This window comes from Armigeres subalbatus, chromosome 2 (assembly GCF_024139115.2).
Source record: "Armigeres subalbatus isolate Guangzhou_Male chromosome 2, GZ_Asu_2, whole genome shotgun sequence".
Classification (NCBI taxonomy): Eukaryota; Metazoa; Arthropoda; class Insecta; order Diptera; family Culicidae; genus Armigeres; species Armigeres subalbatus.
The window spans coordinates 178,810,275-178,822,884 of NC_085140.1; the positions used below are offsets into that span (position 1 = coordinate 178,810,275).

At 46.6% G+C, this 12,610-nt stretch overlaps 2 protein-coding genes across 2 annotated transcripts; both read right to left on the reverse strand.

The window, feature by feature from the left end:
- Nucleotides 1-9,505: 9,505 nt before the first annotated feature.
- LOC134209401 (uncharacterized) lies at nucleotides 9,506-10,298 on the reverse strand. Its single transcript, XM_062685386.1, has 2 exons — nucleotides 9,633-10,298; nucleotides 9,506-9,556 (listed from the first exon to the last, which is right to left on the reverse strand). Exons 1-2 carry the CDS (start codon nucleotides 10,296-10,298, stop codon nucleotides 9,506-9,508), a joined length of 717 nt encoding a protein of 238 aa, XP_062541370.1.
- A 75-nt stretch (nucleotides 10,299-10,373) lies between these two features.
- LOC134209402 (uncharacterized) lies at nucleotides 10,374-11,895 on the reverse strand. The gene is made up of 3 exons (XM_062685388.1): nucleotides 11,179-11,895; nucleotides 10,666-11,110; nucleotides 10,374-10,585 (listed from the first exon to the last, which is right to left on the reverse strand). The coding sequence occupies exons 1-3, from the start codon at nucleotides 11,893-11,895 to the stop codon at nucleotides 10,374-10,376; spliced, it is 1,374 nt and encodes a 457-aa protein (XP_062541372.1).
- Nucleotides 11,896-12,610: the final 715 nt, after the last annotated feature.

The window sequence follows — 12,610 nt, forward strand, 5'->3', positions numbered from 1 at the left end:
TTCTGAAATCACTATGGCGAAAGGCATCTAAGGTTCGATTTCTCAAAATTAAGTACTTTCATCAAAAAAATATTTGGTAGGCATGGTAGCGGACACCTTCCTACATAATCGGTACTAAATAGTTTTTCATGATAGTTTTTTATTTTGAGAAAACCCGCGTTAGATGACTTTCGCCATACAAATTTCTGGCGGTTAACTCTAGCTGGCTATTTTGCGCATATGCTATAGCGCCTGGATGTGACAGCGGCGGGTATAAAATCAGCCACTGCCAATAATTCATTGGTTCACATCGAGTTCCAAGCACCTTAACGGAACTTCAAAGTTCACTTTTGCGGGAGCACCATACAAAAAAATACTTGAAATGTGAGCTGATTAAGCCAAAGCATACCTCTTATCCGAAGTTTTGGTTACTTAGGTACCTCCTCGTGGTGCTGGCCGAGATACGAGCAACCTTAGGGAAGATCGGGTAACTAACCCCGGTGGGAACTATGGTCGTATGCGGACAGGGAAGGGGGGGTTTGCTCCTCTCCGGAGGTGCAATTCTTACTGAGCGTCTGTTCTCCATGTCAGGATCGGGTCACTACAGCGTCTGTTCTCCATGTTAGGGGCGGCTGAGCATCGTCCGAGTGCCAGCGAGGGACTCTAAGTGAAACTGTGCACCATGGTCCACCGGGAATAAGGAGGAATGGTCCTCCGGAATTTTAGGGGGTTTGGTGTCAGGCCCTGCAAACCAGCCTTTAAAAAACATACGCAACGAACAATCAACAAGAGAGTACGGACCGAAACCATCGGCGAAGACCACTGCGACGAAAAGGGACTAGCGATTGGAAACTCGGTTCGTGGAACTGCAAATCTCTCAACTTCATCGGGAGCACACGCATACTCGTCGATGTGCTCAAGGACCGTGGATTCGGCATCGTAGCGCTGCAGGAGGTTTGTTGGAAGGGATCAATGGTGCGAACGTTTAGAGGTAATCATACCCCAGTAAGGGGACAGCAGGGACTATGTCCAAGGGTTTGACGATCCCTCCCCAGGCCATCTGCGAGTTGTGGCGCCTGCCTAGGATGTGGTGGGGTTTGACAGTGGGCCCTGTTAAACCTCTATAAAAAGCTGCATTAATCCGCAAGTAGGCTCCGCTAAAGCGACCGTGTGCCGCTCAAAGCGCACAAGCCCAAGTCCTGGTGTTAGGTGGGACGCTAAACAGCCCTGACACGACGGATATTCGATACGCCATTGGAAGCACCGCAACCGCTGCACTTGGCACGGTGCCCCCGGATCAGAGAAACGACTGGTATGACGGCGAATGTGAGCAGTTAGTTGAGGAGAAGAATGCAGCATGAGCGAGATTGCTGTCACACCGCACGAGGGTGAATGAAGCATGATGCAAACGAGCGCAGAACAGACAAAGCTCGATTTTTCGGAGGAAAAAGCGCCAGCAGGAAGATCGATACCGTGAAAAGACGAAACAACTGTGCTGCGTTAAAAACGCACGAAAGTTCTATGAGAAGTTAAATCGTTTACGTAAGGGCCACGTACCAGAGCCCGACATGTGCAAGGACGTAAACGGAAACCTTCTTACGTACGAGCGTGAGGTGATCCAAAGGTGGCGGCAGCACTACGAAGAGCACCTGAATGGCGATATGGCAGACAACGGTGGCGGTATGGTAATGAACCTAGGAGCACGCGCGCAGGACATGCGACTTCCGGCTCCGAATCTCCAGGAAATCCAGGGGGAGATCGGCCGGCTGAAAAAAACAAAGCCCTGGAGTTGACCAACTATCAGGATAGCGGTTTAAACACGGTGGTGAGGCACTGGCTAGAGCGCTGCACTGGGTGATTACCAAGGTTTGGGAGGATGAGATTCTGCCGCAGGAGTGGATGGAAGGTGTCGTGTCGGAAGGTGATAAGCTGGATTGTAGCAACTACCGCGCAATCACATTGCTGAACGCCGCCTACAAGGTACTCTCCCAAATTTTATGCCGCCGACTAACACCAATTGCAAGAGAGTTCGTGGGGCAGTACCAGGCGGGATTTATGGGTGAACGCTCTACCACAGACCAGGTGTTCGCCATACGTCAGGTATTGCAGAAATGCCGCGAATACAACGTGCCCACACATCATCTATTTATCGACTTCAAAGCCGCATATGATACAATCGGTCGGGACCAGCTATGGCAGCTAATGCACGAAAACGGATTTCCGGATAAACTGATACGGTTGATCAAGGCGACGATGGATCGGGTGATGTGCGTAGTTCGAGTTTCAGGGGCATTCTCGAGTCCCTTCGAAACGCGTAGAGGGTTACGGTCTTTCGTGTCTGCTATTCAACATCGCTTTGGAGGGAGTAATACGAAGGGCAGGGATTGACACGAGTGGTACGATTTTCACGAGTCCGTCCAGTTATTTGGTTTCGCCGACGACATTGATATCATGGCACGTAACTTTGAGAGGATGGAGGAAGCTTACATCAGATTGGAGAGGGAAGCTAAACGGATTGAATTGGTCATCAATACGTCGAAGACGAAAGAAGAGGCTCAAGAGAGGACAATGTAAGCCACCCACCACGAATTTGTATCGGTGGTGACGAAATCAAGGTGGTTGAAGAATTCGTGTACTTGGGCTCACTGGTGACCGCCGATAACGATACCAGCAGAGAAATTCGGAGGCGCATAGTGGCTGGAAATCGTGGACTCCGTAAGACGCTCCGATCGAATAGAGTTCGCCGCCGTACCAAACTGACTATCTACAAAACGCTTATAAGACCGGTAGTTCTCTACGGATACGAGACCTGGACGATGCTCGTGGAGGACCAACGCGCACTGGAAGTTTTTGAAAGTGTTGCGTACCATCTATGGTGGGGTGCAGATGGCGGACGGTACGTGGAGGAGGCGAATGAACCACGAGTTGCATCAGCTGTTGGGAGAACCATCCATCGTTCACACCGCGAAAATCGGAAGACTGCGGTGGGCCGGGCACGTATCCAGAATGTCGGACAGTAATCCGGTGAAAATGGTTCTCGACAACGATCCGACGGGAACAAGAAGGCGAGGTGCACAGCGGGCAAGGTGGATCGATCAGGTGGAGGACGATTTGCGGACCCTCCGCAGACTGCATGGTTGGCGAAGTGCAGCCATGGACCGAGTTGAATGGAGAAGACTTTTATGTGCAGCACAGGCCACTCCGGCCTTAGTCTGATAATAAATAAAATACCCCAGTAAACCACATATCGTATATGAAATGATAAATTGTATCGCATATATTGCTCTGGTCTTTCACATTCGTTTATGACTGCTTATAAAGATGGCTAAAATATGAATAATATTGTATATGATACCTGCTTAAGCAATATTTACGATTTCGTTTATGAAAGTCATGAAAAACGAAAGTCATAAACCTGTATAAACAATATCAGTTTTATCGGATCAAATCGGAAATATCGTTTATGTATATAAATATTGTCATGCAAATCATATACCGATGTGCGTTGTACGTATATAGCTTCCACCTTCTGCGTGTTGAGAACTGAACCACTGAACCTTACCGATTAAATTAATTTCAAAATTACTTACTTCACTCCATTCGATCTGCCAAAATTCCGATTATTGCCGGTGTAATTTTGTGCTGCCAACCATTATCGCTCAATATCTGCACTAACAATTCATCGAACAACTAAAATGTAATTGAGCTGTAAACACAGTTCGAAAGTAAACACGATGAAAGGCATTACTGATGTTGACATTTCAGAATCGTTTATACGTGGGTTGAATCGTTTGGAATGATGCGCAATCGTTGTTATGTACGAACGTTATCAGGATAATCATAAGTTGTTATCATATACGATTCAAGCCACATTTGTACGTACAACAACAAGGCATCCGAATCGTATCAATGTAGTTCATATCATAGACTGAGACTCTTGTCAATAATAAATCTCCATCTAGATTATGATTGTCAAAATTTTGCTGCTTTTCAAGAGTTGCTGAGTAGCGCAAGGGTAGAGCACCAGCCTTTAGTTCCAGAGGTCAAATGTTCGAGACAGGGTTGTTACCATTTATTTTTCAAATATTCACTAAGTCGTATAAATGATCATGAAAATTCGAGAAAGTCCTTATTTAGCACGTATATGGCCTCCACTTTAGTAGGTATATAGCGATTCGGTGCATTATATACATAATATCTTATGTGTATATGATGACCTATATCAATAGCAATAAGTATAAAAATGTTGACTGGGCGTTCAAAGTCATCAATATGTTATTAACGTATTCTTTCATATGTGCCACAAAAGACATGTTCCACATTTAAAACTGGCTAATAAATCTCTGATTAAGGGTGTAGACTAGAGTGATTCAAATTTGGCATTTGCTATTAAAATAATCTTCCTAAATTTTTAGCTAATTTGGTTGTAATTTGACTGAGCACATGCAGTTTGAAGTTTGTATGAAAATTACTATGAAAACTGTATTTTTTATGGAAGCCCGTTCCGCAGCGTTTATGGGCCAACATTCTTTCACGTAAGTGGCGATTTCCATAGCAATTTCCATACAATCTTCAAACGACGCGTGCACAATCAAATTACTTCCAAATTAGCTAAAACTTTAGGAGGTCTATTAAAATGACAAAACCAATTGTTTAAGCATAGGGGAGCGAAAAAGTCAAATTTTGAATCACTCTAGTGTAGACCTTAAGACCTTAAGAACGATTTGCGGACCCTCCGCAGACTGTGTGGTTGGCGACGTGCAGCCATGGACCGAGCATAACGGAGAAGACAGCACAGGCCTCTCCGGCCTTAGTCTGGTAATAAATTAAAAAAAAAATACTACAATATCCGGACCGGATCAAGGAACACCTTTGAAAGGACCAATTAACTAAATCATAATGATAAAGTCCCATCATTCATTATCTTAACAAAAAGTGCACTTATATTTTCAAGAACGGAACATTCTTCTCAAAAAATGGATTGTTTTAAAAATAAATTATCCCAAAACTATAGAGCTAACTTACATTCAATTATCGAACTGCAATCGACAACCAAGATTTTTTTTATGTAAATTTCATATCAATTTGTCCATTTCGAAACATATGCTGTGCACAGCCAAGATATTTAACAAAAAAATGGTTTTCGTACGGCCGAGTTGCCGAATAATATGCAATTAATTGTAATCAAGTGTCGGTCTTCCACCGTCATTAGTCGTCTGAGTACACGCGACCGCTTACGTAAGGCAATCAAACTTATCAAATTTATCATTTAATGGTTTTCGTACGGCCGAGTTGCCGAATAATATGCAATTAATCATAAACAATCTTGGCAAGCGGTATCGTTTTGATTCATATTTTGAATACATCAGCCCCTTTTTAATTTCAAAGTTCTTTAAGGCACGTACATTAAACTATGTATTTTAATTGATACATTGGTTTTATGTATTTGAAAGCGAAAAGCAAGATCTGTTAGATAAATACAAGATAATAATTATTCTGTTTTACTGATTGCGACTATCAATAACTAGTACATTTTGTCTCAAATACCGAACACGTGCGAATTGACTCGAACTGGCGAACACTGCAAATTCCGAACAGCATCCAACTAGAGGAACTCATACAGTTTTAATGTCTTCGCTCTGTTACTCACAATTTGGAAAAGCGTATGAAACATGTTAATGAATAATTTCAGACAAATCGAGTATTCAGAGTATGAGTATTCTCGGTGTTCGAGCGTGGAGCCCGTAAATGCCAGCCACCGGAGGTTTTTCTTCCCGCTATGCGCTAATAGCGGCGCACCAGATCACGGGTCGTGAAATTCACCACTAAAATCACCTTGCAGGTCTGTGTCTCAGTAAAACTGCCTACCACGGTATCACAGCTCGATTGTGATGTATCACAATTCACGAGTCACAACACAATTGTCCCGATGCAACCGTGTATTGTGATCACGGATTATCACGCACGCACTCACGAAAGACTTAAGCTGCCACCGTTGGCCACAATCGCAGAGACTTCGGATCGGGATAGAAATTGGTTTTGATTGCACTGAACTAATTGCCTTTATTGGCACGATCGAATGGACGAGAAATTGATATACGCGTGTTTGCTTCCGTCCACTTTGGGGTTCTATTTCTTACTGTTAGGTATGGGATGTGTTGTACAATTTCTGTGTTCGGTAAAGGGGTTTTTGTTTTAACTTTAAGGTGTACAGTGTGTTGCATGTTTGTGGTGACGGGTTATAATATAGTTCATTTAGATATTAAGTTTGCGTCGAATTCAGGTGTTTTACAACTATTTACAATTTTAACTATTTACAAAAATATACATTTCGATCAGGGTATTGATCATTCCGGCCACCTTGAAATAGCCATGCTGTTTCAATCCTCTCTTTGTGGTGATACTCTCACGACTCTCTCCTGCTCGGTTAACTTCGGGTGGTGAACACGATGACCATCGATGTCCATCCATTCATTGGATCGATGCTGCCTGAATGGGCCCATTCAGCAGCCGGCGTACAGAAGACGAACAAGAGCGGTGAGTTGATCGCGACGTCGAGAGTTGGTAGAGAACGGTGTTCTGTGAAAAAAGATCCGGTAGAACGAACAGGGACTAGTAGATAAGTTGGAACGCTAATCACCTGTTAGCAATCCAAATATGCGTTGAGACAGTTTCGGACTGCTCTACCGATCTTTGTAGGGTCTGCTTACGATGTGGTTTGGTAGTCGTCTGGTGTCGCACGACGTCGCACGACGTTCTCTGCTGCTGCTGTCTTCATGCTGACAACACGGACGATTCCATCTTTACCTGGATGCAGCTTTGTAATTCGTCCCAGCGGCCACTGTGCCGGTGGAAGATTTTCGTCTTTGATGACCACGATCCGCCCTAACTGCAGATTGACTGGAGACTTGCAACCCTTGTTGGCTCTGGTTTGAAGTTGGGCAAGATACTCCGGATACCACCTTGTCCAAATACGCTGCAACTGCTTTTCGGTTCGTTGCCAGTGATCCAGACGGTTGTCCGGTATTTCGGTAACATTGGCTGACGGAACTGCTTGGAGATTCGAACCAACAAGAAAATGGCCTGGGGTAAGTACTTGGAGGTCGGCGGGATCTGTTGGAAGCGGAGTTAGTGGTCGTGAGTTCAAGCACATTTCGATTTGTGCCAGCAACGTTGTCATATCTTCCCAGCTGATCGATGTTTGGCCTATTTCTCGTAGGAGATGGTGCTTGCACGATTTCACCGCCGCTTCCCACAGTCCTCCGAAATGTGGGGCGCGTGGCGGTATAAACTTCCACTGAATTTCCTGCTCAGCACACCAGTTGGTGATGGATTCGCGGTCACTGTCGTTGAGCTTCAGCATTTCGTAGATGCGATGCAAGACATTTGCTGCTCCCTTTAAAGGCGGTCCCGTTATCGGAGTGGAGCTCACAAATTCGCCCGCGGCGTGCAACAAAGCGACGTAGAGCTGAGAGGAAGGCTGGAGTGGAAAGGTCCGAAACCAGCTCTATGTGTACTGCTCTGGTCGAGAAGCACACGAAGATGGCTATATAAGCCTTTGTCGGAGATCTATTCCGCACTGGAGACTTGAGAAATACCGGGCCGCAGTAATCCACACCAGAGATGGAAAACGGCCGTGCTGGCGTGACACGGGACGTTGGTAGATCAGCAGTGCTCTGTTGGATGAGTTGCGGCTTAGTGCGGAAACATTTTACACATTGGTGGTAGGTTGATCGGGTCAGGTCTCTTCCTCCAAGAATCCAATATTTCTGGCGCAATGTGGACAGCATCAACTGGGGACCAGCATGAAGGAGAGCCTTATGGTAATGATCGCATAGTAGACGAGACAGAGGGTGCTTGGATGACAGGATGATTGGGTGCTTGCTTGCTTCGGGTGCATGGGCATTCTCGAGTCGTCCGCCAACACGGAGGATTCCGTCGAGTGTCAAGCGTGGCTTCATCCATTTCAATGGGGCACCTTTCACGGTTCCGACGGATTTAATCTCTGCTACCTCATCTGCGAAAGTTTGTTGCTGTGCGAGACGAGATAATGCACGGTCAGCAGCCAGCAAATCTTCTGTCGAAATGAGTGTTGTTCTTTCCTTTAACAAGCTTCGTTCTGCAACCTTAAGGGAATTGATGTACTTGATGCAGTAGGCATCGTATTTTGGAGAATAATGAGAATCGGGGGAACAACTGATCTGCGAATGAGGTTTCTTCACTAGGCACTGCTACTAACGAAACATTGCGTACCTCTTCGGCTGTAGATTGGAACTATTCGCAGGGGATGCTTGCATTTGGCCAATGATCGGACGATTTGGAAAGCCACGACGGTCCGTTCCACCAACGGCTTTGGTTTAGTAGTTCGGCCGGTGTCAGACCTCGGGATAGTTCATCGGCTGGATTGTCGATTCCGGGAACGTGATTCCAGGAATACACTTCCGGTGTTAGACTGGATCGTTGAAACTCGATTGGCTACAAAGGTTTTCCAACGATTCGGTGCAGATTTAAGCCACTGCAGGACGGTGGTTGAATCTGTCCAGAAGAAAACTTCGGTTGACGATCGCATTGATTGGTTTATCTTCTGGAACAATCTGGTAGACAGGACAGCAGCGTTCAGTTCCAGACGAGCGATGGAATGTTTGGTGGCTATTGGCGCAACCTTCGACTTCGAAGTCAGCAGTTGTACGTGAATGCGATTGTCGTCCTCTGAACGAGCGTAGCAGCATGCGCCGTAAGCCAATTCTGAAGCGTCGGAAAACAGGTGTAGCTGGAGTATTGGTGCATCGGCAAATGAAACGAAGCGAGGAATTCGTAATTCGGAAAGTATATCCAAAGTGGCGTGATACTTCTTCCATTCTTCTTGTAGGTTGGGTGGAAGTGGCCTGTCCCACTCGTAGGGACTGTTATCCTCAGTCTTCAGTTTCCAGAGGCGTTGCATAAACATTTTGGCGGCAGCTATCACCGGACCGACCAGACCTAATGGGTCAAATATTCTGGCAATGTAGGAGATCACTGTACGTTTTGTGAGGATTGCTGCAGGGAGCGGCATCTCGACATTGAACCGCAGCATGTCCGTTCTTGTGTCCCAAACAAGGCCTAATGTTGAGACGGATTGATCGTCGTGGAGATCGTGGAGCGGTTTTATTGCTAAGTCTTCGGATGGTACGCCAATCAATGCTTCTGGCACGTTGGAAACCCAGCGGTCGCAAGCATGTCAGTGATTTGGCGACGCTTCTCGATGGCATCCTCCAGATTTGCTGCTCCGGAAAGGAGGTCGTCTACGTAGAAGTCCTCGATGACTGCTTTAACGGCTTCCTTGAAGTTGTGTCCTTCGTCTATAGCCAACTGTAAAAGTGTGCGGGTGGCTAGGTATGGAGCTGCTGCTGTGCCGTATGTGACCGTCAGAAGTTCGTAGGTGTCGATCGGATCCGATGGAGTTCGGCGGAACAGAATGCGCAGGAAATGTTGATCGTCGGGATGGTGGAGCACTTGGCGATACATTTTTTCACGTTAGCGAAGGCGATCAGGTGGAATCGGAAACGAATAATGATGTTGACGAGATGCTGCTGTATAACTGGGCCGACGAGGAGTGTATCATTCAATGACACTGCCGTGGACGTTTTGCAAGAGGCGTCGAAAACCACACGTACCTTGGTGGTGGTACTGCTTTCCTTGAACACCGGATGGTGTGGTAGGTAACAGTGTGGAACAGCATCATCAACAACATCAAGCTTGCGCATGTGGCCGACTCGGAGGTATTCATCGATGAACTCGTGGTAGGTTTGCTTTAAGGCGGAATTTTTCTCAAGGCGTCTCTCGAGGCTGTAGAAACGGCGGGTGGCAATTGCTCGAGAGTCACCGAGGGTGACTTGCGGATCTAAGGAACGAGGAAGGCGTACGACGTACCTTCCGGAGTGAGTTCGGGTGGTAGTGTTGGCATAGATTTCTTCGCATCGTTTTTCTTCAGTGGAGTACGTTGGGCCATGATCGACAGCTTCGAGTTCCCAGAATCTCTGAAGCGCATTCTCTAGAGACCGATCAACAGTTGATAGGTAGCAGACCGGTGGCGTGGCGGAGGAATTGATGGCAGTTTTCCCTGATACTGTCCAGCCAAATAGGGTGTCGACCAGGAACGGCAGACCTACGCCGAGTAATATACGGTTGCCGGTGTGGATTTCATGGTAACATTCTCCGCCAATTATGATGTCGATCATGCCCGGTGTATCGAAATTGGGATCGGCTAATGGAACCTTTGGTATGTTCCACGATGCGGAATTGATGGCTATAGTGGGTAAATTGGCAGTGGGCTTCTTCATGATCAGGAATTCGAGTGTGGTGGAAAAGGGTATGGTTCGAGATTTGATCGTTGCGGATATTTGCCGCTTTATCTGCTACGTAGATTCTCCAATTCCTGCAACTGCAACATCAACGACGGGTTGACTGGTGGCAAGAGCATTTGCCAACTTCTTGGTGATGAAATTAGACATCGCAGCGGAATCGAGAAGAGCTCGGATAGCGATTTCCTTGCCGTGCTTGTCGACGATGGATAGTACAACCGTTTCTAATAGGACCGTGCTTCTACTTGATTGGACGGGGAGATTTACTTCGACGTGGATTGAGAAGACTGTTTAGCAGTCGCATTCGACGAGCAGGCAGGAATTGACGTGGGTTTGGAGGGTGTACCTTGGTCGTGCAGTAACGTGTGGTGTTTGGCGTGACACGTTCTACACGAAAACTTCGATTTACAAGCCTTGGCTTGATGGTTTGGACGGAAGCAATTCCAACATAAACTTCGCTTGGTTATTAGTTCACGACGTTGTCCGATGTTTAGGTTGGCAAACGTCGGACACTGAACTAGTAAGTGCTTCTGCGAACAAGCGTGACATTGTGAAACGTTTGGCTTGACTTCGTTGGTGGCATTGTTGACAACGGACCTGACTGTAGTGGATTTCTTCGGAACTGGGCCGGCCACCTTGATGTGGGACCCTTGGGAACGGTTCTGTAGATCGCTGGAGACTGACTTCAACATACGGACTTGATTCGTGAGGAACTCAATCAGCTCGTCATACTTGACTTCTTCCTGCTTTCGAGTTTCTTGCTCCCAGGCACGCAACGTACAGGAGTCGAGCTTGTTGCAGAGGATGAACGTGAGTGGTGTATCCCAATGCTTAATGGGTTCTCCAAGTTTTCCAACGCCTTGACGTGCCGATGGAAATCGTCGACTAACGTATTCAGCTCGTGTGCTGATTCCCGCTTCATCGGTGCCAATTCGAATATCCGTCTAAATAACTCCTTCCGCAAAAACCGCTTGTTATCGTACCTCTTCATGAGGGCGTCCCAGGTTGACGCGTAGTTGTCCGCTTGTATGTCGACACACTCAAAGGGCTTCCTGGCATCTCCTTCCAAGGACTGCAACAGATATTGCAACTTATTCACCGTTGGGATGTCATCGTTTCCGTGGATCATGGATAGAAAATTGTCTCGGAACGATATCCATCGCGATTCGTCTCCACAAAACTTTGGCAAGTCGATCTTCGGCAAGCGATGATGAAAGGTAGTAGTATTATGCAGCTGTGCCGATGTTGACATCCTTGTCGAATGCATGAGAGGATGATCCCGATCTCGCTTCGTCAGCAAGAAACCTTTCAACTTGCAAAAACGGTTCTCAAAATCATTCCGCACCGCCATATGATGATCGAAATTCTCCTCTTCATCTAGCTTCTCCAACTCGGACTGCACGTGCAGAAACTCCTTGTTTGTTCTGTTCAGCGTTTCCAGCCGCACGGCGATTTCTCCAACATCCCGCTCATGGTCGTATTCCCTGACAAACCTTTCCACCACATCTCGAGATGCCAAAACCCGTTTGAGAATAAGCTTGTCCTCAGCTATCTTCTTCTCCTTCTTAGGTGCCATCACTCACTACCACCACGAATCACTTGACTGCGCGAACCGAACGTGAACAACACAAAATCGTACGATTTTCTCCTTCCCGTCGCGTTGTGCTGCTCATACGCGATAACGACGGAAACACCACGGTGATCGATCGAAATAATCCTTCCCGTCGCGACACGTGATGCTTCTACGCGCACACGAAACGAACGACCGAAAGAGAACACGTAAATCGTAACGATTGCTCCTTCCCGACGCGGTTACGTGTCTCAGAACGACTCGCGGATCCGCTAAACGCCACCGCGCAATCGTAGGAAATTGAATATCAAATATAGCAATTGATATTAATTTGGTCCACCACTGTACCAACAAATGTGTGTGACACTGTAAAGCACACCTTTGCAATTATCAAATTTGCTGAGATGGGCTAGCCAATATGCCACCACAGCTGATAATAGCAAACTTCTACGTGCGCTTGTTCCACAATAGCAACGATTCGATCGTTCTTCGCCTTTTTCTATTCGCATGCAAATTTATATTCCTCCTCACACAGTACCTACTACCAACTTCTGTACTGGGGGCAAAGGTTTGGCGCCAATCTCGTGTGCAGTAAACTGCCACTCAATAGAAGTTTGAATGGCCTACCTTTTGTGATCAGCGTACTCTGACCACTTACCGCAATGGCGAATTCCACCTATTCGCGCGTCGATCTGGGCTTGGATGCTTCCTCCGACCTGGC